At 44.5% G+C, this 27,581-nt stretch overlaps 1 protein-coding gene across 3 annotated transcripts in view; it reads right to left on the reverse strand.

Annotated features, from left to right (window-relative positions):
* Positions 1-23,630: 23,630 nt before the first annotated feature.
* LOC144498735 (lysosomal acid phosphatase-like) overlaps positions 23,631-27,581 on the reverse strand; it is a 94,336-nt gene continuing 90,385 nt past the window's right edge. The window contains exons 11-12 of one of the 3 annotated variants that reach the window (XR_013498750.1): positions 26,624-27,411; positions 23,631-24,554 (exon numbers count right to left, since the gene is read on the reverse strand). Coding sequence is in view for 1 of the 3 variants with exons in the window: in XM_078220326.1 (XP_078076452.1) it covers positions 27,218-27,411 (194 nt within the window). In the remaining 2 variants the exon portion in view is untranslated. Of the gene's footprint in view, positions 27,412-27,581 lie in introns of all 3 variants that reach the window. The other 2 variants (XR_013498749.1, XM_078220326.1) reach the window with 2 other exon arrangements.

Below are 27,581 nucleotides of genomic sequence, written 5' to 3' on the forward strand. Positions count from 1 at the left end.
ATTCTAAGGTTTCTGGTAATGAACGGATTCATGCTGAATTTTAGCAGTGTGTTAGCACCACTCACAGAGCTCTTAAAGAATAACAAGCATTTTAACTGGATGGAGGACTGCAATTCATATATTTAAAAACTGTGTTGACAACAAAACAAGTGTTAACAACACCAAATTACAACAAGCCGTTTAAACCAACTGTGGATGCTAGTGACACAGGTGTGGGAGCCATTGTGTTACAGGAAGATGAACTTGGCATCGAGAAACCTGTGGGCTATTTCTCAAGGAAATTATATCATCCTCAACAGACGTACTCCACCATTGACAAAGACATTTTAAGTCTGATACTGGCATTACAACATTAATAGATTTATGTTGCCAGTAATCCCACAGAAACAATGAAATATATGGATCAAAATCCCCTAAAATGCCTGGAAAAAGTTTGAGATTGAAATACCAGGTTATTCCAATGGAGTCTGCTGTTTAATTTAAAAATCATTCATGTGGCCAGGAGAGAGGATGCCAATGGGAATGTTTTATCACATATATAGGCGACTTTTGGGAACATTGGGTGAAAATATTCTGGGATATATTTTATTGTTAATGCATATTAATGCAATGTAATGGTTGAAAAGATAGAATGGCTAAGAAATGATTGAGAAATGCAAGTGTCTTTCAAATTAAGATGCTTCATTTTTAAAAAGAGAGAATATGTTCAGAATTTGGAAAATTAGCGGGATTAACAGTTGAATTTGAGATTAAAAGAAAATACCAGACAAGTAACAAAATTAGTAGGCACCTGGAGGAATAATAAGATGCGATTTGCCCAGTAACAAGATTAGCACTCATCTAGAGAAACTGAGGTGTGAATTTTACCAGAGGTCAGTGAGGATGTACAAGTGATAACTTCTAAAGGCAAGTAATTTGAGAATTGTAGACAGCCGAATCCATAGGGTGGAATATCAAAGAAACTGCTCATTGGGAAGAACGACTAGTTTTCCATCCAACATCTAACATTTAGAACCACGGCAGATTGCAGATATTCTCCTTTGAAAGGCACAGTCTTGTGCCTTCGCTGAACCAGGAAAAGACATTTCCCCAGACTTTAATGTTATTGCTATTTTAAAATGGGTTTTCTGTGCAAACACAAACGACAGCTGCTAAAAATCACATAATCATGTTCCAGGAACTACCACCAGGAGTTACAAGAACAAAATAATTCTTCACTCAGCCTGTGGAAACCCCTTTGTAATCAATGAAAGCAGAGAAGGTACAGACGAAATGGCTTCTCCAACCGGAACCAGCATAAGTCAGAGGTCAAAGCTCATCATTCTGGAAGAGATGCTAATAACCACTGTCTCTCTCCTAAAGGGGATCAATAGAGCTCTGCATTGAAACTGATCGTTAAGCTGCAATTAACTAATAATGCGAAATGGTACATGACCCAAGCCTCTGGCCTTTTTGGATATTTTTAACACCATATCTTTAACCTAGCAAGCAGTCAGCTGTTTAACATTGAACTGTGAACAACCTGTCCTCCAGACAGAACAACAGTCAGTCTTCAAAACCTGTCTCTGCTGGAATATTACCTACCATCGTCTGCAGAACCAACCCAGTCTGTGTGTACCTACTTCAACTGGGTGAAGACCAGAGTTACAGAGTCATAGAGGTTTACAGCATGGAAATGGGCCCTTCAGCCCAACTTGTCATCTGCAAACTTACTAACCAAGCCTCCTAAATTCCCATCCAAATTATTAATATAAATGACAAATAACAGTGGACCCAGCACCGATCCCTGAGGCATGCCGCTTGTAAGAAGTCTCACAACACCAGGTTAAAGTCCAACAGGTTTATTTGGTAGCAAATGCCACTTGCTTTCGGAGCGTGCTGCTCATTCGTCAAGTGGAGTGGGTGTGGCACATCTCCCACTCCACCGGACGAAGGAGCAGCACGCTGAAAGCTATTGGCATTTGCTACCAGGCACATCTCCCACTAGAATCGCTGATAAACGCTGCGACAACGGATGTTGTTAGACTTCTTATTGTGTTTACCCCAGTCCAACGCCGGCATCTCCACATCATGCCGTTTGTCACAAACCTCCAGTTTGAAAAAAAACCCTCTACAATCACCCTCTGTCTTTTGTCATGTGGGAAGCCAAGTGTTTTATTCTATTTTTTATAATTTTTATGACTTTTTCTACAATGTATTTGTACTAACATTTTCTCACGGGATAAATCATGTTGAGGTTTCAGGTTTTACTTGTGCTGGAGCATGTTACAATGTTACAACATTACAACTCATAGCGCTTACACTCATAGCGCTGTGATCAACTAACCTTGATGTGGAGATGCCGGCGTTGGACTGGGGTAAACACAGTAAGACGTTTAACAACACCAGGTTAAAGTCCAACAGGTTTATTTGGTAGCAAAAGCCACACAAGCTTTCGGATCCCCAAGCCCCTTCTTCAGGTGAGTGGGAATTCTGTTCACAAACAGGGCATATAAAGACACAAACTCAATTTACATGAATAATGGTTGGAATGCGAATACTTACAGCTAATCAAGTCTTTAAGATACAAACAATGTGAGTGGAGAGAGCATCAAGACAGGCTAAAGAGATATGTATTGTCTCCAGACAGGACAGCCAGTGAAACTCTGCAGGTCCAGGCAGGCTGTGGGGGTTACAAATAGTGTGACATGAACCCAAGATCCCGGTTGAGGCCGTCCTCGTGTGTGTGGAACTTGGCTATCAGTTTCTGCTCAGCGACTCTGTGCCGTCGTGTGACGTGAAGGCCGCTTTGGAGAACGCTTACCCGAATATCAGAGGCCGAATGCCCGTGACCGCTGAAGTGCTCCCCCACAGGAAGAGAACAGTCTTGCCTGGTGATCATCGAGCGACAACCGCTGCGACAACGGATGAATGAACGGATGAATGAATCGCTTACAAACGCTGCGACAACGGATGAATGAACGGATGAATGAACACCGCTCGACAACCATTCCAACCATTATTCATGTAAATTGAGTCTGTGTCTTTATATGCCCTGTTTGTGAACAGAATTCCCACTCACCTGAAGAAGGGGCTTGGGGCTCCGAAAGCTTGTGTGGCTTTTGCTACCAAAGAGACCTGTTGGACTTTAACCTGGTGTTGTTAAACTTCTTACTGTATCAACTAACCTTGGCAGAGACCATTGCCTCATGGACTGTGCATAATCAGAGGTCAGAACTAATTCATGTTGGCCACCTCTGCAAAGGTGTTTAATTAACCAATGAATGTAAATGGGTGTTCTCTGGAGTAATGTATAATAATGACTGTGTAAGAAAGAACAAGAGGAGACTGGTGACATCATGTAAACACAGTAAGAAGTCTCACAACACCAGGTTAAAGTCCAACAGGTTTATTTGGTAGCAAAAGCCACTAGCTTTCAGAGCACTGCTCCTTCGTCAGGTGGATTGGAGATCTGCTCACAAACAGGGCACAGAGACATAAACTCAATTTACAGAATAACGATTGGAATGCAGTCTTTACAGATAATCAAGTCTTAAAGGTACAATGTGAGTGGAGAGAGCATTAAGCACAGGTTAAAGAGATGTGTATTGTCTCCAGACAGGACAGCCAGTGAGATTCTGCAAGTCCAGACAAGCTGTGGGGGTTACAGATAGTGTGACATGAATCCAACTTGAATCCAACTTTAAGACTTGATTATCTGTGATTATCTGGTGTTGTTAAACGTCTTACTGCGTTTACCCCAGTCCAACGCCGGCATCTCCACATCATGGCATCATGTAAGTCAGAGAAGGAACTCCTAATAAACCTGTATGCTTGTACCAGATCACAAGGTGTTGGCGAATTCTTGAACCTAACAATTCTGGTGTAGTCGGCAGGATCACCGATCAGATTTTGACTTGAGGAGCACCGACGGACCCATCGGGTGCCGAGAGATTAAAAACCTCTCTTAACAAAGGTTCTTCTCCGTTATGCAACTCTAAGTCGGCTGCTCACGTGATTCCATATTTGTCTGACATCTGGTTTAGAGTTTTATCTTGAGGCCCCCATTGAGTGCATTCCCTTGGCTAAAGATTAGCCCACAGTCATTTTTTGACCCCAACCGGCTCGAGACCCCACTAGTACTTGGAGTTGAAGATGGCAAGAAAAAGTAGTAAAAGGAAGCGGAGGGATGGGTTGGTAAGTTTGCCAATGACACGAAGGTTGGTGGGGTTGTGGATAGTCTGGAGGGATGTCAGAAGTTACAGAGGGACATAGATAGGATGCAAGACTGGGCGGAGAAGTGGCAGATGGACTTCAACCCAGATAAATGCGTCGTGGTCCATTTTGGTAGGACAAATGGGATGAAGGAGTACAATATAAAGGGAAAGACTCTTAGTACGGTAGAGGATCAGAAGGACCTTGGGGTCCGGGTCCATAGGACTCTAAAATCGGCCCCGCAGGTGGAGGAGGTGGTTAAGAAGGCGTATGGTGTGCTGGCCTTTATCAATCAAGGGATTGAGTTTAGGAGTCCGGGGATAATGATGCAACTATATAAGACCCTCGTCAGACCCCACTTGGAGTACTGTGCTCAGTTCTGGTCACCTCACTATAGGAAGGATGTGGAAAAGATTGAAAGGGTGCAGAGGAGATTTACAAGGATGTTGTCTGGATTGAGTGGCATGCCTTATGAGGATAGGCTGAGGGAGCTCGGTCTTTTCTCCTTGGAGAGACGAAGGATGACAGGAGACCTAATAGAGGTGTATAAGATGTTGAGAGGCATAGATCGGGTGGACTCTCAGAGGCTTTTTCCCAGGGTGGAAATGTCTGCTACGAGAGGACACAGGTTTAAGGTGCTGGGGGGTAGGTACAGGGGAGATGTTAGGGGGAAGTTTTTCACACAGAGGGTGGTGGGCGAGTGGAATCGGCTGCCGTCAGTGGTGGTGGAGGCAAACTCAATAGGGTCTTTTAAGAGACTCCTGGATGAGTACATGGAGCTTAATAGGATGGAGGGTTATAGGTAGGTCTTGAAGGTAGGGATGTGTTCGGCACAACTTGTGGGCCGAAGGGCCTGTTTGTGCTGTAGTTTTTCTATGTTTCTAAGTTATTTACCTACTACAGAGAAGGGCGGCAGTGTCCCTCCGAATGTAACAGAGCAAGAGATGATGTAACAGTTGAAAGAGTTTGTAGAACAGCGGTTCGATTTACAGAAAATGTTTATCGAAATTGAACAAAAATACTGTGGGATCATTTGTATGGTTTGATTCAGTTAAAAGTCTTCATTTTAAGGTATTTATGCCTATGTAACTAATTATGCTAAGGTTTACAGCTAACTTGGCCACATTTTAAAACTCAGCTGGGAATTCTGGGAGAAGCTTAGAATTAACTGCATTTGAAAATGCAATGTTAGCAGAAATGGTTCTTTTCATAAAAAAGCTTTTCACATTCACACAGCTGCAAATTATTTTTGAAAGTTATAGACACTGTTCTACTGCTTGTCATGATGTGGAGATGCCGGCGTTGGACTGGGGTAAACACAGTAAGGAGTCTAACAACACCAGGTTAAAGTCCAACAGGTTTATTTGGTAGCAAACGCCACTGCTTGTGCCCAGCTCTTTCATAACACAGATAAAAACTCATATATTGTAAGTAACGATTACCTGTTTAGTTCAGTTGTGTTGAATTCCATACAAGTTCAAGATCAAGTCTGTATTGGGACCAGCTTTCTGGACCCCCTTTCTCTCTCTTGCTTCTCTCTCTTCTTCCTCTCTCTTCAGTAAATTAGTCTCTTTCGTTTCTGTCATGTTAATTAATTAAAGAGGTTCCACTTTGGACCAGTTGCGCCTGCGTCTATTCTAAAAGAAGAGAACAGACCCAACAGTACGGAGCCTCGAAGGGACAATGTACCCTGGATGATATTAAGTGGAGAAAAGCTAAGAGATTGTCTGGCAAGCACTATATTTGTTGATCCCTCGCCGTGATGAGTCAACTCAGACAGCGAAACAAAACTTTCGATCATGCAGAATTGGGCCAAAAGAATAAGGGACTTCAAGATCAAGATCAGCTGCAGTCTGTGTCTCCCTGAAGGAGGAGAAACAGAAATGTTGAAAACTTGCAGACAAGAATGTGATCCTGAAACACAGTCAGCCTCCGAGAATGCCTATCCCCAGAATCTCCATCATTCTGGAACAAATTGAACAACAAGTGTGGGCAAGACAGCTAAGGGAAGTCTATGGGCGAGATGAGTCTTTTTCAGAGGACTTTGATAATGAGGAAGAGGAAGTAACACCCAAGAACCTGTTTCCTCTGAAATATAAGAGGGTAAGGCTCGAGTCCCAAAGAACAACAGGGGAAGATGGGGCACTCATACCCAGAACAAATATGGTAATGTGGCAGTCCATGTACCCATGTATCCAATAGTCCTGTTTGGCTGGTGAAGAAAGCGAATGGAACTTGGAGATTGATGGTGGATTACAGAAATGCTAATCAACAAGTGGATCAACTAACCTCCTTGGCAGCCGATCCTTTGACCATCTTTAACACCCTATCACTGGAGCACAAGTGGTTTTCAGTAATCGACGTGGCAAATCGTTTTCAGTCTGTTCACTTAGCACCTGAGGTTCAGCCTTGGTTTGCTTTTATGATAGACCACCAACAGTACACATGGACAAGGCTCCCTCAGGGATTCCATAATAGCCCCACAGTTTATCATATGGCATTACGAAACCACCTCCAAAAAATGCCACAGACTAATTTGGTTATCATCCAATATGTGGATAATATTTTTGTAGCCTCCGAGACTGAAGAACAGCATAAGAATGATGTGAGGGCTTTGTTAGACTACTTGCATCAGAAGGGCCATAAGGCCAGCATTGATAAAGTCCAAATTGCTCAGGAGGAAGTTGCTTATTTGGGTCAGAAGATATCCTAAGACAAGAACGAGGTAACTCGGCATCAGATTGCTGCTATACGGACTGCCAAGCAGCCCACCACGGTCCTGGAATTAAGAGTGTTTTTGGGCCTTTGCAACTATAATCGATGCTGGGTAGATTCGTACACACAATTGGCACAACCATTGACAGACCTCCTTAAGGGAAAACGGGACTCGAAGGCAGGAATAGAACTAAATGAGGGACAAAAACAGGCTTTTCAGCAACTGAAGTAGGCCTTATATACCACTCCAGCATTAGGATTCACCGATAATGGAAAACCCTTTATGTTTTGTGTTGAGAAAGGAGGGTATATGACTAGTGTACTCACCCAGGACCATGGTGATAGGTTAAGACCAGTAGGATATTACGCAGGAAAACTGGATAATGTGGCCCAAGGATGGAGGGCATGCTTGAGGGCAGTACAGGCCACAAGCATGGCTATCATGGCAACAGCAAGTGTAGTCATGGATCAGAAGCTTATCATCAAATGCCCTCATATGGTTCATACTTTGTTATCTATGAACAGGGCCTCTCAGGTCATTGCACCAAGGTGGATGACAGTACTGGAAGCACCTAACATTGAGATCATGAAAGGAACCCAGTCAATCCAGCTACCATGCTTCCCGAGACAGAAGAGGAGATTCCCCATGACCGTGTAGACTTGGTACAAGAGATGGAGGAAATCAGCAGAGCTAAGGAAGAAGCCTTGGAGAACCCAGATATTGTTCTCTATATAGATAGATCATCATTTGTTGAGAATGGAGTCCAGAAAGCAGGCTGGGCTGTGACCAATCAGGGACATCCATGCAACAGGCCAAGTTGCAAGACCTGGTGGCAGCCTGTAAAATTGCACAAGATCAGATTGCCAATATATACACAGATTCTCGCTATGCTTTTGGGGTAGCCCATGATTTTCGGCAAATGCGGCAAAAGCGTGGTTTTCTCAGCAGCAGGGATGCCAATTAAACATGGGCAGGACGTGAAGGATCTATTGGAAGCCAAACAGTTGCCTAAAGAAGTGGCCATTTTGAAACGCAAGGCACACACTCGAGATAACATCAAGGAGGCCAAAGGCCTAGCTGACGAAGCTGCCATAACGGCTGCTGGAATACAATCTGGGAATGTAAAGATTCAAGAGCTTTCAAAAGATCACTCTCCTCAAGATCTCCAGACATTGTCCCAAATGCAACACGATTGTACTCGACAGGAAAAATGGACATGGGTGGAGAACGGGGCAAAGTTATATCGAGGTGACGTGTGGTGACGCAGTGAACAAAGAACAAAGAACGAAGAAAATTACAGCATAGGAACAGGCCCTTCGCCCTCCAAGCCTGCACCGACCATGCTGCCCGACTTAACTAAAACCCCCTACTCTTCCAGGGACCATATCCCTCTATTCCCATCCTATTCATATATTTGTCAAGATGCCCCTTAAAAGTCACTACCATATCCGCTTCCACTACCTCCCCTGGCAATGAGTTCCAGGCACTCTCTGTGTAAAAAAATCTGCCTCGTACATTTCCTTAAAACCTTGCCCCTCGCACCTTAAACCTATGCCCCCTAGTAATTGACTCTTCCACCCTGGGAAAAAGCTTCTATCCACTCTGTCCATGCCTCTCATAATCTTGTAGACTTCTATCAGGTTGCCCCTCAACCTCCGTTGTTCCAGTGAGAACAAACCAAGTTTCTACAACCTCTCCTCATAGCTAATGCCCTCCATACCAGGCAACATCCTGGTGAATCTTTTCTGTATCCTCTCCAAAGCCTCCACATCATTCTGATAGTGTGGCGACCAGAATTGAACGCTATATTCCAAGTGCGGTTCTATAAAGCTACAACATGACTTGCCAATTTTTAAACTCAATACCCCGGCCGATGAAGGTAAGCATGCCGTATGCCTTCTTGACTACCTTCTCCACCTGCATTGCCACTTTCAGTGACCTGTGTACCTGTACACTCAGATCCCTTTGTCTATCAATACTATTAAGGGTTCTGCCATTTATTGTATATTTCCTATCTGTATTAGACCTTCCAAAATGCATTACCTCACATTTGTTCGGGTTAAACTCCATCTGCCATTTCTCCGCCCAAGTCTCCAACCGATCTATATCCTGCTGTATCCTCTGATGGTCCTCATCACTATCCGCAAATCCAGTGATACAGGAAGACCCTGTTACTCTGATGCCCTATGTGGCACAACAAATTCACTCCTGTGGACATCTGGGATCTGAACAGGCAACAGCACAATTTCAGTGAGCTCGTGAGGATGTGATTTTAGAAAGTATGCTCAAGCTGTAATGGATCGTTGCTTAAACTGTCAAAGAAATAATACTGGGACCAAAGCGCAGATACCACAATTAAAGGCACGCGCACCTCCGGGACCATTCCAGCACCTACAAGTGGACTATATTTCACTGCCGCTGTGCCAAGAGTATGTAGATGTTTTGGTCAGTGGACAAATTCTCTATGTGAGGTGGAGGCAACTCCTACACATTGCGCCACTGCCACGCACACAGCGAAGGTCCTCTGTAAAGACTATATACCTCGGTGGTGTCTGCCCGTCCGTATAGACCCTGATCAGGGCACACATTTCACAGGGACGGTGTGCCAGGAGGTTTGTCACTTGCTGAACTTTACTTGGAACTTCCACTGTCCTTAACACCCAGAATCATTCAGACTAGTGGAGAGGACAAACCACACATTGAAGAATCGCCTCTCCAAATACCATCAGGTCTGAAATGGCCTCAGGTACTTCCCACAGTATTGTGCAGTACTTGAGCAGCCCTGAATAAAATCACTGGGCTGAGCCCTTTTGAGGTTATTACTGGTAGACCAATGTCCTTGCCAGGTACCATTGACCTCCATAGGGCTGACAGTCACATGATGAGTGATTCCATCATGACATATTGTCCAGCATGTGTGGGGCGGCACGGTAGCGCAGTGGTTAGCACTGCTGCTTCACAGCTCCAGAGACCTGGGTTCAATTCCCGGCCTGGGTCACTGTCTGTGTGGAGTTTGCACATTCTCACCGGGTCTGCGTGGGTTTCCTCCGGGTGCTCCGGTTTCCTCCCACAGTCCAAAGATGTGCGGGTTAGGTTGTTTGGCCAAGCTAAAATTGCCCTTAGTGTCCTGGGATGCATAAGTTAGAGGGATTAGTGGGTAAATATGTAGGGATATGGGGGTAGGGCCTGGGTGGGATTGTGGTCGGTGCAGACTCGATGGGCCGAATGGCCTCTTTCTGTGCTGTAGGGATTCTAAGATTCTAAGCTCTAACCAAAGCTGTAGATTCTGTTTCCCAACTGGTTGATGCTGCTTGGGAGATGCTACCTGAAGGTGGACATGACATCATTCCAGGCAAGTGGGTGTACATTAAGAAACCTCAACGTGAACCGCTTGACGCCAAGTGGTCCCTACCAAGTTTTGCTTGTCATACAGTCCGCAGTGAAAGTCAAAGACAAGAAAACTTGGATCCACGCGTCACACATCAAAAGAGCTCTGCCAGACAGAGACTAAGTCTAGTGACTGTTAATTGATTGCCGAATTGATTAAGCCAATGTGTTTGCCGATATGTTTTTCTATATCCATTCTCATGTTGTTAATTTTACTGTTTTTGAGTCCAGCAACCTTGTCCTCCGAGGTTGTCCAGCACTCCCCTAGGGAATTACAGATTAATACTTATCCTTACATGTCCTATACCTATGCTAAAAACCTTAACCTCTCTAAATGTTGGATCTGTTCACATGTTCACCTCCTTGGACAAGGTGGGAGTGCCAATAAGAGGCTTCCCACTCAATGCCTCTGAACTCATGCCTTGGTGGTGTTTCAATAATGGAAATCATTTCCTCTCACCCTTGGGTACCAATTGCTCATCCTCTGAGATGTATTGCAATTATACTGCCTACTACACAGGTTGGTATCCTTCCTTTAATATATCCTGCGAACCACCCTCGTGTGAGCTTCATAATAAAGGTCTAACAAGAGCCCCATTTTGCTTCCAGTGTGATGGCAATAATGGCACCATGCTGGGGAACTCCACTGCCTGTGGTACTAACATCATAGTTTGTGCTCCTAATGGCACACAGTTAGTCTCATTACTGAACCCTCTCAATGGAACCAATTAGATCTGTGGTGACCGTGCATATCTATGGTTACCTGCACAGTGACGTGGATCATGCTACCTTGGCTATGTTGTCCCTTACATCTATCAGTCTCCTTCTTTTCCCCCTCTCCTGAAAGGAAAAAGAAGGCTAACTCGGAGACTCAGTGCTTCTTCTCTATCCTGCTTCCATGGTATGGTGCAGCCAAGTTTGCCAGGGAAAATATCAATATGGCCTCTAACCTGGAGAAGGTAGCTAATGACACCTCTTCAGTACTGACTAAGATTAATGATGAGATGGTAGCTATCCACACATTAGCCTCCAGAACCATATGACATTAGACTTTGTCTTAGCAGCTAGTGGGGGAACTTACGCTTTAATCGGCTCTGAATGTTGCACTTATATACCGGATAACTCAGAATCCATCACTGATTTGGCCAACCATATCAAAAAGGAAATCAAGAAACTCAAATAACCTCCATGATCTACCCTACGGAGCTTGGCTTCAGGATGGTTGGGCTCCCTGGGAACATCTATAGTGCAGGGAATTGTCTTTTACTTGGTGTTTTTATTGATTTTGTATCTAATTTTTGTGGTTATTAAATATTGTTGTAAGCGAGCTATGGGCGAGGCTTCAGAGGTCGTGAAGCTTCTCCCTGTCACATTGGTCTCCCATCGTGATGACCCTTATATCGATGCATATAATCAAACTCAGTACGCATGCTAACTAAGCTCTGCCTTCTCTTCTATTGAAGGCTGCTCCATAGAAAAGGATTGGGGCCATTAAAAATAGATGAGAATGATTGTAATATATGCTCTTGCTTGCTTAATTCTTCTTCTGTAAAGTGTCAGGAAGCATTAAAGGGGAGGAACTGTGGGAAGCCAACTGTTTTATTTTTTATAATTCTTATAACATTGGGAATTCTTGAGCTATGCCGGAATTGTTAGGTTCAAGAATTCGCCAACACCTTATGGTCTGGTATAAACATAATGTTACCAGTCTCCTCCTATTCTCTCTTATATGGTTATTATTATACATTACTCCAGAGAACACCCATTTACATTCATTGGTTAATTAAGCACATTTACAGAGGTGGCCAACACTAATTGGTTCTGACCTCTGATCGCATATTTTTCTTGAAGTTATCTGTAACCTCCTTACACAATTGTTCCTCAATTTTCCGCTGACTATATAGTACAACCATATCAAAGTGATCTCCCCTTTATTATTTCTCAGTTCTACCCATATAGATTCAGTGGGCAAACCCTCAGAAATATCCCCTTCCAGTACTGCCGTGATGTTCTCCCTAAACAAAAAATGCAACTCCCCCTCCTGTTCTATCTTTCTTACAACATCTGTACCCTGGAACATTGAGCTGCCAGTCCTGTCCCTCCCTTAGCCATCTTTCAGCAATAGCTATAATATCTCAGTCCCATGTACCATCCATGTCCTGAGTTCATCTGCCTTGCCCTTCAGGCCGCTTGCATTGAAATAAATGCAGTTTAATCTGGACTTCCCTTGCTCTCTGCCCTGCTCTTGCCTGAGCTGTCCAGTACTAGGATTACTGGCACTGCCTTTACTACTTAATGTGCTCTTTTTAACTTCTGTGCTGTCCTCAACATTTTGTTCTCTCTACTGCTTTGGGCCCATCCCCCTGCCAAACTAGTTTAAACACTCCCAAGTGGCTCTAGCAAATCTCCCTGCCAGGATATTTGTCCCCCTCCAGTTCAGATGTCCCTCTTGAATAGGTCACCCCTGCCCCAGAAGAGATCCCAGTGATACACAAATCTAGATCCCTGCTCCCTGCACCAGCTAAAAGAACAAAGAACAAAGAAAATTACAGCACTCCAAGCCTGCACCGACCATGCTACCGATTGAAACCCCCTACCCTTTCGGGGACCATATCCCTCTATTCCCATCCTATTCATGTATTTGTCCAGACGCTCCTTAAAACTCACTATTGTATCTGCTTCCACTACCTCCCCCGGCAGCGAGTTCCAGGCACCCACCACTCTCTGGGTAAAACACTTGCCTCGTACATCTCCTTTAAACCTTGCCCCTCGCACCTTAAACCTATGTCTCCTAGTAATCGACTCTTCCACCTTTGGAAAAAGCTTCTGATTATCCACTCTGTCCATGCCCCTCAGAATCTTGTAAACTTTTATCAGGTGGGCGGCACGGTAGCACAGTGGTTAGCACTGCTGCTTCACAGCTCCAGGGTCCTGGGTTTGATTCCCGACTCGGGTCACTGTCTGTGTGGAGTTTGCACATTCTCCTCGTGTCTGCGTGGGTTTCCTCCGGGTGCTCCGGTTTCCTCCCACAGTCCAAAGATGTGTGGGTTAGGTTGATTGGCCAGGTTAAAAATTGCCCCTTAGAGTCCTAAGATGTGTAGGTTAGAGGGATTAGCGGGTAAATATGTGGGGGTAGGTCCTGGGTGGGATTGTGGTCGGTGCAGACTCGATGGGACGAATGGCCTCCTTCTGCACTGTAGGATTTCTATGATTTCAACTTCTGTCATTCCAGTGAGAACAAACCAAGTTTCTCCAACCTCTCCTCATAGCTAATGCCCTCCATATCAGGCAACATCCTGGTCAATCTTTTCTGTACCCTCTCCAAAGCCTCCACATCCTTCTGGTAGTGTGGCGACCAGATTTGAACACTATATTCCAAGTGCGGCCTCACTAAGGTTCTATAAAGCTGCAACATGACTTGCCAATTTTTAAACTCAATGCCCCGGCCGATGAAGGCAAGCATGCCGTATGCCATCTTGACTACCTTCTCCACCTGCATTGCCACTTTCAGTGACCTGTGTACCTCTACACCCAGATCCCTCTGCCTATCAATACGCTTAAGGGTTCTGCCATTTACTGTATATTTCCTATCTGTATTAGACCTTCCAAATGCATTACCTCACATTTGTCCAGAAGCTCTCAAGCCACACATTCATTTGCCTAATCTTCTTATTCCTACTTTTGCGAGCATATGGCACTGGCAGTAGTGCAGAAATTACTACCCTCGAGGGCCTGCACTTTAGCTTTCTGCCTCTCTATATTCACACTTCAGGACCTCATCCTATTTCCTATCTATGTCGTTGGCACCAAAGTGTACAACGACGTCTGGCTGCTCACCCCCTCAACCTCCTCAAAGAATGTCTTTTAACTGCTCAGAGACATCTTTGGCCCTAACATTTGTAGTTTTACAGTTGGTGCTGATACTGCACAATGAACTCTGACTGTAACATGAAAGAATTTCTCAACAGGCTCTGGAAATCATGTAAACTAATAATCATTTCTGTGGTTCTTGCATTGTTACTATCCACAGTTGCAAAACTCCTTTTCCTATTCTCCCTTTTACTATTGTTGTGCGTGTGTTTGTGTGCAGGTACGTTTGTGTGTGTGCACGTGTAACGTGTACATGTCTGCGCTTCTGCACGTGCGATGGAGTGAGAAGGTACAAACAATCCACCCCCTGCCCGCCTCCCCTTCCCCCTCCCAGGTTTTGAATGTGAAATAAACTAACTTCCTGAGGTAATCATGATGTGGGTTTGCTGCAGGTTATTATAAAATTGGATCAGACAAACCCAAGGTTTCAAAATAATTCAAAACACCTTCTGCCTCTGGACAAGTGATGAGAGGAATTAAGTACAGTTTGCCGGTCTCTCTCCTGTATCTATCTCTTCCCTAGGTTCTTTGTAAATACATTGATGCAATCAAAGGGTTTTTCTCCTTTCAAGTTTAAGTTTATTCAATGTATTTTTAATGTACTTATCTCGTTGATCTGCATCATTTAATATCATGTCTATGTATTTTATCTCCCAATAAATACCCAGTCAAAATCACTTCAATATTTCTGCAATTTATCATTACCTGTAGCATTTCCTGTCTATTAGTAATGGTCCTATTCCCATTCTAGTATTCCTTTTTGATAATGATGTGCCTGTACAATAGTTTACTATTTGTTGATCTTTGATAATGTTGCCTTGTGAAATGAATTGTATTCTCATTATCTCTTTATTGAGTGAACGTAATGAAACAGAAAGGACCTCAAGACTAAGAGGATAAAAACTGAAGTATAGGAAGGTTCATCAAGTGAGGGGGTGACTGAGTGAGACAAAGATTGAAGAAAATATTTGAGCTGGCTCATTGAAAAGAAAATGATCTTTGGAAGCAGCTTTAATGATGTTATTTCCACAGAAGTGTGATGAGATAATGAGTGCAGGCAAGGGAATCAAAGATTATTGGGGTCAGATGGCGAATGTGGAACTCAATACAGATCAGCCATCATCTTATTGAAGGGCAGAGCAGACGCGAGCTACTGAATGTAATACTTCTGTTCTTATTTCGTATGTTCTAAAATGGAGGCTTGAAAATGGAGATAGCAGCAGGTTTGGGCAGGTAGATGGGGGAAGGGTGTGGGGAACCAGGATGGTAGGGGACAAAATGAGCAACAGGGAAGAAAGGGCAAGGGAGGGACCTATCTAATTAATTGTTTAACAATTCATTCCAATTAGCATGTTGTCGAAGGGAATTTTGAATCGGCCAGTGAGATTCACAGACAGATGTAGTCTTTTTAGGAGACAAGATAGCAAGAAGGGGTTAAATGATTCTATAACAAGTTAATATGGACAGTTTGCTCATATGTGAATGCAATAACAGTATTAAAACAAATGAATATGATTTTATAGTGTATATCAAAGTATTGAATGTATTTTAATATATAAAATGTATTGTTCATCTCAGTCAAAAAGAGCGAATGTTGCAAAGGTAAGGTCAAAAGGTGACAGCTATAAGCAAAAGTAAGCATTAGAAAGTTTCAAGTTAATAGAATCCCTACAGTGCAGAAGGAGGCCATTCAGCCCATCAAGTCACCACTGACCACTAGGGTCCCACCCAGGCCCTATTCCTGTAAGCCCACATATTTACCCTGCTAATCCCCCAGACACTAGAGGCAATTTAGCATGGCCAATCAACCTAACCCGCACATCTTTGGACCGGGGAAGGAAACCAGAGCACCCGGAGGAAACCCACACAGACACGGGGAGAATGTACAAACTCCACACAGACAGTGACCCCAGGCTGGAATTGAACCTGGTTCCCAGGCGCTGTGATGCAGCAGTGCTAACCACTGTGCCGCCCAAGTTTTTGGGACAGATGTTGTAACTTCATGCAGCATACATTGTCCAGACATAAGATACTGCATTTCTAGTGCCAGAAATCATGTATCTTTCTGACTTGGCAATGTGCCGGTGAGAAAGGTGAGAAAATCTAAGAAAAGCTTCCATAGCTACATAGCAACCAGGATGTGGGTTTAGCCAAAATGGGAAGATGTTCGGATTGAATGGACTAATGAGATATCTTTGTACAGAGTGGCAGATTGCAACTGACTGAGATACTTGTCAAAACTGGACTGACATGAGAACATTAAATGAAGAGGCGTATCTTAGATAACAAAAGGTATAATCATTCTGTATTTTGGCTGAGTGCCTCAGATCTTTGGAGAGGTTTCACAGCCCTGAACCTGAGCTGTTTAACCTTTTGGAGACCTCTGAAAGATCATACGTTAATGTATTGTTTGTCTTGTTTGATTTTTGTGTCATTTCTCAGAGGAACGGTCTGCAGAATTAGGAAAAGGAGGAAAATAATAGGGAAACCAACAGCAGAAAATCTCAGAAGCTTGTCTTGTGAGAAACAGAGACACACACTGAAAAGTCTGTACAGCACCACCATGTGGCAAATAGCAAGTATGGCAGAAGGAGGCAGCTGATGTGTGATTAGTCCCTGAAAAATACTGCTCAGGGAGATCTTAAAAAAGAATCCAAGGGGAAAGCAGCAACAGAATCATTGTATCCACCACTCCCTGTCGGAGTCAAGTGAGGAAGACGCAGATAGGGAGAATCCATTGGAAATGACGAATCAGGGAGATAGAAATTCCTTCAGTGATAGTAAGACAGAACAGCCTATTCCAGTAGCACCAATATCAGAATTTTAAATGGGCGCTTGAGCGAGCTTCAGATAGAGGAATCGCAAATTGAGTTAAAGTAACTTTAAGTAAAACAGAAGGAAAACAAACAGAAGTAACCCCGGTACAAGTGGAACAGTCCACATCCAAGGTCAAGATATGCTTTCGGTGTGGAAAGAAAGAGCACATTGCCAAAGACTGCCGCAGCAAGCGAGGGAACAATTTTCAAAGACAGTGGAGTAATTGCGGTAAAGTGGGTCAAAATATAAACTTTTGTTAGGCAAAAGGGGGACAGTGGCAATGGTTAGCACTGCTGCCTCACAGTGCCAGGGACCCAGGATCGATTCCTGACTTGGGTCACTATCTGCATGGCATTTGCAAGTTCTCTCCGTGTCTACGTGGGTTTCCTCCGGGTTGTCCAGTTTCCTCCCACAGTCCAAAGATGTGCGGGTTAGGTGGATTGGCTATGCTAAATTGCCCCTTAGTGTCAGGGGAACTAGCTAGAGTAAATGCATGGGGTTACGGGGATAGGACGGCACGGTAGCACAGTGGTTAACACTGCTGCTTCACAGCTCCAGGGTCCCGGGTTCGATTTCCCGGCTCGGGTCACTGTCTGTGTGGAGTTTGCACATTCTCCTCGTGTCTGCGTGGGTTTCCTCCGGGTGCTCCGGTTTCCTCCCACAGTCCAAAGATGTGCGGGTTAGGTTGATTGGCCAGGTTAAAAATTGCCCCTTAGAGTCCTGAGATGCGTAGGTTAGAGGGATTAGCAAGTAAATATGTGGGGGTAGGGCCTGGGTGGGATTGTGGTCGGTGCAGACTCGATGGGCCGAATGGCCTCCTTCCGCACTGTAGGGTTTCTATGATTTCTATGAGGACCTGGGTGGGATTGTGGTTAGTGCAGACTCGATGGGCCAAATGGCCTCCTTCTGCACTGTAGGATTCTATGATTCTATAGTAGAGAAGGACAGGGCCCTAGCAGGATAAACATAGCCAAGGTTCTGAGAATACCGAATTTTTTGGATACTAGCCAAGAAAAAATAATGACGTCATTACGTCCATCTTCCTTTTTGAAACAAGCAGAGTGAATCTGTTCAGTCCCAAACAGGATGAATCTGTGTTCTAAAGATTTGCAGCAACTATGAGCCAATATAGTAGAAATTATTCACTCAAATCAAAATCTAGCAGAAGGGAGGAGAGCGTTTAGTAAAAAATTACACTAGAGGGGAGTGTGAAGTTTACATTTGCCTCATTGGATAACTTGTGATAATAGCACCAATTAACTTAGGGCTATTCAACAATAATAGTGACGTAACAGCATTTTGGTTGGATTGTGAGGAGAGGATGTTTAAAATTAGTGAACCAACCATGAGACTGAGAGGAATAGTCCAGAGCGCAGAGCACATCTAGGTGTGAATTTTGAATATGGGAAGGTTGAAAACTCTAACAGATGCAAGGCGGGCTCAAAGGGGAAATAATCCGGTAGAATAAATAAACATTGAAGGAAGCGAACAGGGTGATAATAGAGATATTAATAGACATTAGAAAGCCTATTTTCTGAGTTTGGGACAATTCTAATGTAGGAAAATGTGTTAAAGTAAGTTACCTTAATATAATGATGCTATTTAAGATAAAGAATGAGCAATAAAAATAAGTTACTACCTGGAATCAAATTGAAAGGTTTGATTTTTGTTTCAAAAATGTTAATATGTTATAGAATTCAGTCAAACATTCCAGAGGACCGAAAGAAGATTATGCATTATGTACAAAGGTCTCTCACCAGAAAAGAGACGAGACATGTATTGAAGGCTATTTAACTATTGTAGGAACTTTGTGGAAGATTATGCAGTGCTTGTAAAACCCTTACAGGATTCCATCAAAAGAGGGAAAGCCAGCAAAGAGGGGGGGTGGGGGAGAAAAAGAGAACCAGGCTTTTACAGATTTAAAATTGGCATAATGGCATACCCCACATAGGCAGTGGTAAATGATAAGGAACAGTGATTGCAGATTCAGTGAAGCAAGTCAGCACAGCAGAACTGATAGCCTTAACTAAAGCTTTAGAATGGAGTGCAGGAAAAGGGATAAACATAGAACAGTACAGCACAGAACAGGCACACGATGTTGTGCTGAGCTTTATCTGAAACCAAGATCAAGCTATCCCACTCCCTATCATCCTGCTGTGCTCCATGTGCCTATCCAATAACCGCTTAAATGTTCCTAAAGTGTCTGACTCCACTATCACCGCAGGCAGTCCATTCCACACCCCAACCACTCTCTGAGTAAAGAACCTACCTCTGATATCCTTCCTATATCTCCCACCATGAACCCTACAGTTATGCCCCCTATGCTTCATCCACCCGAGGAAATAGTCTTTGAATGTTCACTCTATCCCCTTCATCATTTTATAAACCTCTATTAAGTCTCCCCTCAGCCTCCTCCGCTCCAGAGAGAACAACCCTAGCTCCTTCAACCTTTCCTCATAAGACCTACCCTCCAAACCAGGCAGCATCCTGGTAAATCTCCTCTGCACTCTTTCCAGCGCTTCCACATCCTTCTTATAGTGAGGTGACCAGAACTGCACACAATATTCCAAATGTGGTCTCACCAAGGTCCTGTACAGTTGCAGCATAACCCCACGGCTCTTAAACTCCAACCCTCTGTTAATAAAAGCTAACACACTATAGGCCTTCTTCACAGCTCTATCCACTTGAGTGGCAACCTTTAGAGATCTGTGGATATGAACCCCAAGATCTCTCTGTTCCTCCACAGTCTTCAGAACCCTACCTTTGACCCTGTAATCCATATTTAAATTAGTCCTACCAAAATTAATCACCTCACATTTATCAGGGTTAAACTCCATTTGCCATTTTTCAGCCCAGCTTTGCATCCTATCTATGTCTCTTTGCAGCCTACAACAGCCCTCCACCTCATCCACTACTCCACCAATCTTGGTGTCATCAGCAAAGTTACTGATCCACCCTTCAGCCCCCTCCTCTAAGTCATTAATAAAAATCACAAAGAGCAGAGGACCAAGCACTGATCCCTGTGGCACTCCGCAAGCAACCTGCCTCCAGTCCGAAAATTTTCCATCCACCACCACCCTCTGTCTTCGATCAGATAGCCAGTTACCTATCCAATCGGCCAACTTTCCCTCTATCCCACACCTCCTTACTTTCATCATAAGCCGACCATGGGGGATCTTATCAAAGGCCTTACTAAAATCCATGTATATGACATCAACTGCCCTACCTTCATCAACACACTTAGTTACCTCCTCAAAAAATTCAATCAAACTTGTGAGGCACGACTTGCCCTTCACGAATCCGTGCTGGCTATCCCGGATTAATCCGCATCTTTCTAAATGGTCGTAAATCCCATCCCTAAGGACCTTTTCCATCAATTTACCAACCACCGAAGTAAGACTAACCGGTTGATAATTACCAGGGTCATTTCTATTCCCTTTCTTAAACAGAGGAACAACATTCGCCATTCTCCAGTCCTCTGGCACCATCCCCGTGGACAGTGAGGACCCAAAGATCAAAGCCAAGGGCTCTGCAATCTCATCCCTTGCCTCCCAAAGAATCCTAGGATATATTTCATCAGGCCCAGGGGACTTATCGACCTTCAGTTTATTCAAAACTGCCAGTACATCCTCCCTCCGAACATCTATTTCCTCCAGCCTATTAGCCTGTAACACCTTCTCTTCCTCAAAAACATGGCCCCTCTCCTTGGTGAACACTAAAGAAAAGTATTCATTCATCACCTCGCCTATCTCTACTGACTCCATACACAAGTTCCCACTACTGTCCTTGACCGGCCCTAACCTCACCCTGGTCATTCTTTTATTCCTCACATAAGAGTAAAAAGCCTTGGGGTTTTCCTTGATCCGACCCACCAAGGACTTCTCATGCCCCCTCCTAGCTCTCCTAAGCCCCTTTTTCAGCTCATTCCTTGCTAACTTGTAACCCTCAATCGAGCCATCTGAACCTTGTTTCCTCAACCCTACATAAGCTTCCCTCTTCCTTTTCACAAGACATTCCACCTCTTTCGTGAACCATGGTTCCCTCACTCGGCCATTTCCTCCCTGCCTGACAGGGACATACCTATCAAGGACACCCAGTATTTGTTCCTTGAAAAAGTTCCACTTTTCATTAGTGCCTTTCCCTGACAGTTTCTGTTCCCATCTTATGCCCCCTAATTCTTGCCTAATCGCATCATAATTACCTCTCCCCCAATTGTAAACCTTGCCCTGCCGTACGGCCCTCTCCCTCTCCATTGCAATAACAAAAGACACCGAATTGTGGTCACTATCTCCAAAGTGCTCTCCCACAACCAAATCCAACACTTGGCCCGGTTCATTTCCCAGTACCAAATCCAATGTGGCCTCACCTCTTGTCGGCCTATCCACATATTGTGTCAGGAAACTCTCCTGATAAGACATGTATGAAAGCTGTTTAACTATTGGGCAGGGGAGGGGGGTGACCACTGACCAGAAATTGAACTGAACAAGCCATATAAATACTGTGTTCACAAGAAGAGGTCAGAGGCTGGGAATCTTGTGCTGAGTAACACCTCCTGAATCCCCAAAGCCTGTCCACCATATACAAGATACAACTAGGAGTGTGATATTCCCTACTTGCCTAGATGAATGCAGCTCCAATGATACAAGCTTGACACCAGGACAAAGCAGCTGTAATGAATGCCACCCCATCTTCACCAAAGCTCCTTCAACAGCAACTTCAAAACCCATGACTGCTACATTCTAGAAGTCATGATGTGGAGATGCCGGCGTTGGACTGGGGTAAACACAGTAAGAAGTTTAACAACACCAGGTTAAAGTCCAACAGGTTTATTTGGTAGCAAAAGCCACACAAGCTTTCGAGGCTCTGAGCCCCTTCTTCAGGTGAGTGGGAATTCTGTTCACAAACAGAACTTATAAGACACAGACTCAATTTACATGAATAATGGTTGGAATGCGAATACTTACAACTAATCCAGTCTTTAAGAAACAAAACAATGGGAGTGGAGAGAGCATCAAGACAGGCTAAAAAGATGTGTATTGTCTCCAGACAAGACAGCCAGTGAAACTCTGCAGGTCCACGCAACTGTGGGAGTTACAAATAGTGTGACATAAATTCTGATTCTAGGATCGCATGATAAAGACTCAGGAGGAAAAAAGCAGAAATATTTATGTGAAATAGTGTGACATAAACCCAATATCCCGGTTGAGGCCGTCCTTGTGTGTGCGGAACCTGGCTATCAGTTTCTGCTCCGCGACTCTGCGCTGTCGTGTGTCGCGAAGGCCGCCTTGGAGAACGCTTACCCGAATATCAGAGGCCGAATGCCCGTGACCGCTGAAGTGCTCCCCAACAGGAAGAGAACAGTCTTGCCTGGTGATTGTCGAGCGGTGTTCATTCATCCGTTGTCGCAGCGTCTGCATAGTTTCCCCAATGTACCATGCCTCGGGACATCCTTTCTTGCAGCGTATCAGGTAGACAACGTTGGCCGAGTTGCAAGAGTATGTACCGTGTACCTGGTGGATGGTGTTCTCACGTGAGATGATGGCATCTGTGTCGATGATCCGGCACGTCTTGCAGAGGTTGCTGTGGCAGGGTTGTGTGGTGTCTTGGTCACTGTTCTCCTGAAGGCTGGGTAGTTTGCTGCGGACAATGGTCTGTTTGAGGTTGTGCGGTTGTTTGAAGGCAAGAAGTGGGGGTGTGGGGATGGCCTTGGCGAGATGTTCGTCTTCATCAATGACATGTTGAAGGCTCCGGAGGAGATGCCGTAGCTTCTCCGCTCCGGGGAAGTACTGGACAACGAAGGGTACTCTGTCCACTGTGTCCCGTGTTTGTCTTCTGAGGAGGTCGGTGTCTTTTATGTCACACTATTTGTAACTCCCACAGTTGCGTGGACCTGCAGAGTTTCACTGGCTGTCTTGTCTGGAGACAATACACATCTTTTTAGCCTGTCTTGATGCTCTCTCCACTCCCATTGTTTTGTTTCTTAAAGACTGGATTAGTTGTAAGTATTCGCATTCCAACCATTATTCATGTAAATTGAGTCTGTGTCTTATAAGTTCTGTTTGTGAACAGAATTCCCACTCACCTGAAGAAGGGGCTCAGAGCCTCGAAAGCTTGTGTGGCTTTTGCTACCAAATAAACCTGTTGGACTTTAACCTGGTGTTGTTAAACTTCTTACTACATTCTAGAAGGCCAAAAGTAGCAGATACCCGGGAACACCACCACCTGGAGGTTCCCCTCCAAGTCACTCACCATCCTGACTTAGAAATATATTGCTGTTCTATCATTGCCACTGGGTCCAAACCCTGGAATTCCCTCTCTAACAGCATTGTGAGTGTACCTATGGCACATGCAACAGTTGAAGGCAACTTACCACCACCTTCTCGGGGTAATAAATGATGACCTAGCTAATCACACCCAAATACCTTGAATGAGAAAGAAAAAAAGAATGAGAGAGGGGAAGAGGAGAGGGGAAAGTGGAGGGGGGGGGCGTGGGGGAGTTGGAGAGAGGAGGGGAGAGGATAGGGGATTGGGGAGAGGGTAGGAACCAAGTGGCTGAAACTTCTCTTGCTCCTGCACTGGGATGTGATCAGTATTTACACAAAACACCATCATCACAGTTGTGAATAAATGAGTCTGATGTACAGGGGAGATAAAATTAAACTTTATTGCATTCAACACATGAAAATTGCTGAAAGTGTAACACTGCTGTGTACTGAGATCAGTGCAACAGAAGCAGAAATAGGAGGTGATGATTCAGGCCCTCCAGCTGTTCTGCTGTTCATTCACATCACATCTAGGTTCCGCTTGTGCACCTTTGCCCCATATCGCTTAATAACATTAGTGATAAAATCTAAACACCCCAGTCTTGAAAGCAAAAGCCATATTTGACTTGAAATATTAAGTTTCTCCACAGACGCTGTCAGACCTGCTGAGTTTTTCTAGCATTTTCTCATTTTATTTCAGAATTCCAGCAGCTGCAGTGATTTGGCAAACATGGATTGACAAGTTTTTTCTAAAATGTAGCTGAATTTACAGAAGAGAATAACATTTTTCGACAGTGGGAAAGAGTGACGTTCGTCTGAAAGGTCACAATAATCTAAATATTAAAGGATCTTATTCTGTTTTATGTTTTCAGATGATGGTATATCAATATCACTGGACTAGTTAGTCCATGCCCAGACTAATGCTCTGGGGGACTGACCCACCAACCAATCCATAACTTACCTGACCCACTCAACCCAATGACCAACAACTGACCAACTGTCCCACTAACCATGGATCCACCAACTGACCAACCAACCAACTCACCGACCCATTGACAGACCCATCAACCCACTGACAAACTGTCACATCTAAAAACCACATCACAGCCTCACTAATTTGTTGACTCACCAACTGACCCATCAATTGATCCACAGACTGACCCATTGACCATCCACAGACCCATCCATAGAACCCCTGATCCATAGATCCTCTCAGTTGTAGAGAGTGGGGATGTAATGGATCCCATGGCAGGATCTCAAAGATGTGGAGATGCCGGCATTGGGCTGGGGTAAACACAGTAAGAAGTCTAACAACATCAGGTTAAAGTCCAACAGGTTTATTTGGTAGCAAAAGCCAGTAGCTTTCAGAGCGCTGCCCCTTCGTCAGGTGGAGGGGAGATCTGTTCACAAACAGGGCACAGAGACACAAACTCAATTTACAGAATAATGGTTGGAATGCGAGTCTTTACAGCTAATCAAGTCTTAAAGGGACAAACAATGAGAGTGGAGAGAGCATTAAGCACAGGTTAAAGAGATGTGTATTGTCTCCAGACAGGATAGTTAGTGAGATTTTGCAAGTCCAGGTAAGTTGTGGGGATTACAGATAGTGTGGCATGAACCCAATATCCCGGTTGAGGCCGTCCTCATGTGTGCGGAACTTGGCTATCAGTTTCTGCTCAACGACTCTGCGTTGTCGTGTGTCGTGAAGGCCGCCTTGGAGAACGCTTACCCGAAGATCAGAGGCCGAATGCCTGTGACCGCTGAAGTGTTCCCCGACAGGAAGAGAACACTCTTGGTGATTGTCGAGCGGTGTTCATTCATCCGTTGTCGTAGCGTCTGCATGGTCTCCCCAATGTACCATGCCTCGGGACATCCTTTCCTGCAGCATATCAGCGTTGGCCGAGTTGCAAGAGTATGTATCATGTACCTGGTGGATGGTGTTTTCACGTGAGATGATGGCATCATGTCGATGATCCGGCATGTCTTGCAGAGGTTGCTGTGGCAGGGTTGTGTGGTGTCGTGGTCACTGTTCTCCTGAAGGCTGGGTAGTTTGCTGCGGACAATGGTCTGTTTGAGGTTGCGTGGTTGTTTGAAGGCAAGAAGTGGGGATGTAGGATGGCCTTGGCGAGATGTTCGTCTTCATCAATGACATGTTGAAGGCTCCCTGTGTTTGTCCTCTGAGGAGGTCGGTGCGGTTTTTCGCTGTGGCGTGTCGGAACTGTTGATCGATGAGTCAAGCGCCATATCCTGTTCTTATGAGGGCATCTTTCTGTGTCTGGAGGTGTCTGTTGTGATCCTCCTCATCCAAGCAGATCCTGTGTATTCGGAGGGCTTGTCCGTAGGGGATGACTTCTTTAACGTGTTTAGGGTGGAAGCTGGAGAAGTGGAGCATCGTGAGGTTATCCGTGGGCTTGCGGTACAGTGAGGTGCTGAGGTGACCGTCCTTAATGGAGATGCGTGTGTCCAAGAATGCAACCGATTCCGGAGAGTAGTCCATGGTGAGTCTGATGGTGGGATGGAACTTGTTGATGTCATCATATAGCTGTTTCAGTGATTGCTCACCATGACTCCAAAGGAAGAAAATGTCATCGATGTATCTAGTGTATAGCATCGGTTGAAGGTCCTGTGCGGTGAAGAGGTCTTGTTCGAACCTGTGTATGAAGATGTTGGCATATTGAGGTGCGAATTTGGTCCCCATGGCTGTTCCGTGTGTATGGATGAAGAATCGGTTGTTGAAGGTGAAGACATTGTGGTCCAGGATGAAGTGGATGAGTTGTAAAATTGCATCTGGAAACTGGCAGTTGTCGGCGTTGAGTACTGAGGCAGTTGCAGCAATGCCATCATCGTGATAGCCAAGTTCCGCACACATGAGGACGGCCTAAACTGGGATCTTGGGTTCATGTCACACTATCTTTTCTATGTTCTATACTTAATAGGATTGAGGGTTATAGGTAAGCCTATATATAGGCCTAGGTAGGTAGGGACATGACCGGCGCAACTTGTGGGCCGAAGGGCCTGTTTGTGCTGTAGTTTTTCTATGTTCTATGTTCTATCTGTAACCCCCACAACTTGCCTGGACTTGCAACATCTCACTAGCTGTCCTGTCTGGAGACAATACACATCTCATTAACCTGTGCTTAATGCTCTCTCCACTCACATTGTCTGTACCTTTAAGACTTGATTAGCTGTAAAGAATCACATTCCAACCATTATTCTGTAAATTGAGTTTGTGTCTCTGTATGCCCTGTTTGGGAGCACATCTCCCACTCCACCGGACGAAGGAGCAGCGCTCCGAAAGCTAGTGGCGTTTGCTACCAAATAAACCTGTTGGACTTTAACCTGGTGTTGTTAGACTTCTTACTGGATCTCAAAGAACAGGGTAGTTCCCTCCAAGGTTCTGGCAAATATTTATCATACATCCATACTTAAAAAAAAACAATCTGGTCTTGTATTTTAGTGCTGTTTGTGGAATCTTGCTGTGCATAAACTTACTGCAGTGTTCCTTCCATTACGAAAGTGACTGCACTTCAATGAGTTTTGCATGCCCTGGGCTGTGAATGGCAATATATAAATACAAGTATTTCTTACACCTATGACGTTAGCAAGTGGCTGCCTGGAGAGATTAGATTGCCTGTAATCCTGGATACATAGGAATATCAGTCAAATATCCAGGTCCAGGTTGTAATTTGCGGACAGATGTTGACCAAGTAATGTGTCTACTGGAATTATTAAAAAGGCCTGTGTGACAATAAAGACAATTGAACTAAGCCACCCCACACACAGCAAGCTTTAAGCACTCACTTCATGCCAGCACTTTTAAACAGATCATTTACCACTCCTTCCCCTTTCCTCCCACTGTTTAAGCTCCCATTTGCTAATCAATACTCGTTTTCTGAAGCAAAAACTCTTTTACCCCTTGATGATCAAAGCGGAATTAAAATTCCTATTTATCAAACAATTATACGTTCATTTAAAGCAAGCAGCCTCGACTTCCCTTGGGCTTTAGATTGTCCCTGGTCTCATGATCCTCCTCGTCCGGTTCGTTTTGGGAGGCCAGTTTCTGGTAGCCCAGGGATTGGTACATGTTTCGACACTGGAGCTTCACACACAGGATAATGAGCATCAGCAGAAAGCAGGAGCCACTGGTTAATCCCAGAATCAGCTCTGCAAGGAGAGAGAGATACACGTTTCAGATAGGGACCAATGATAGAAAAGTGGATACACTGAATCATAGAATCATAGAAACCCTACAGTGCAGAAAGAGGCCATTCGGCCCATCGAGTCTGCACCAACCACAATCCCACCCAGACCCTATCCCCATATATTTACCCACT

Source organism: Mustelus asterias, chromosome 9 (assembly GCF_964213995.1).
Source record: "Mustelus asterias chromosome 9, sMusAst1.hap1.1, whole genome shotgun sequence".
Taxonomy (NCBI): Eukaryota; Metazoa; Chordata; class Chondrichthyes; order Carcharhiniformes; family Triakidae; genus Mustelus; species Mustelus asterias.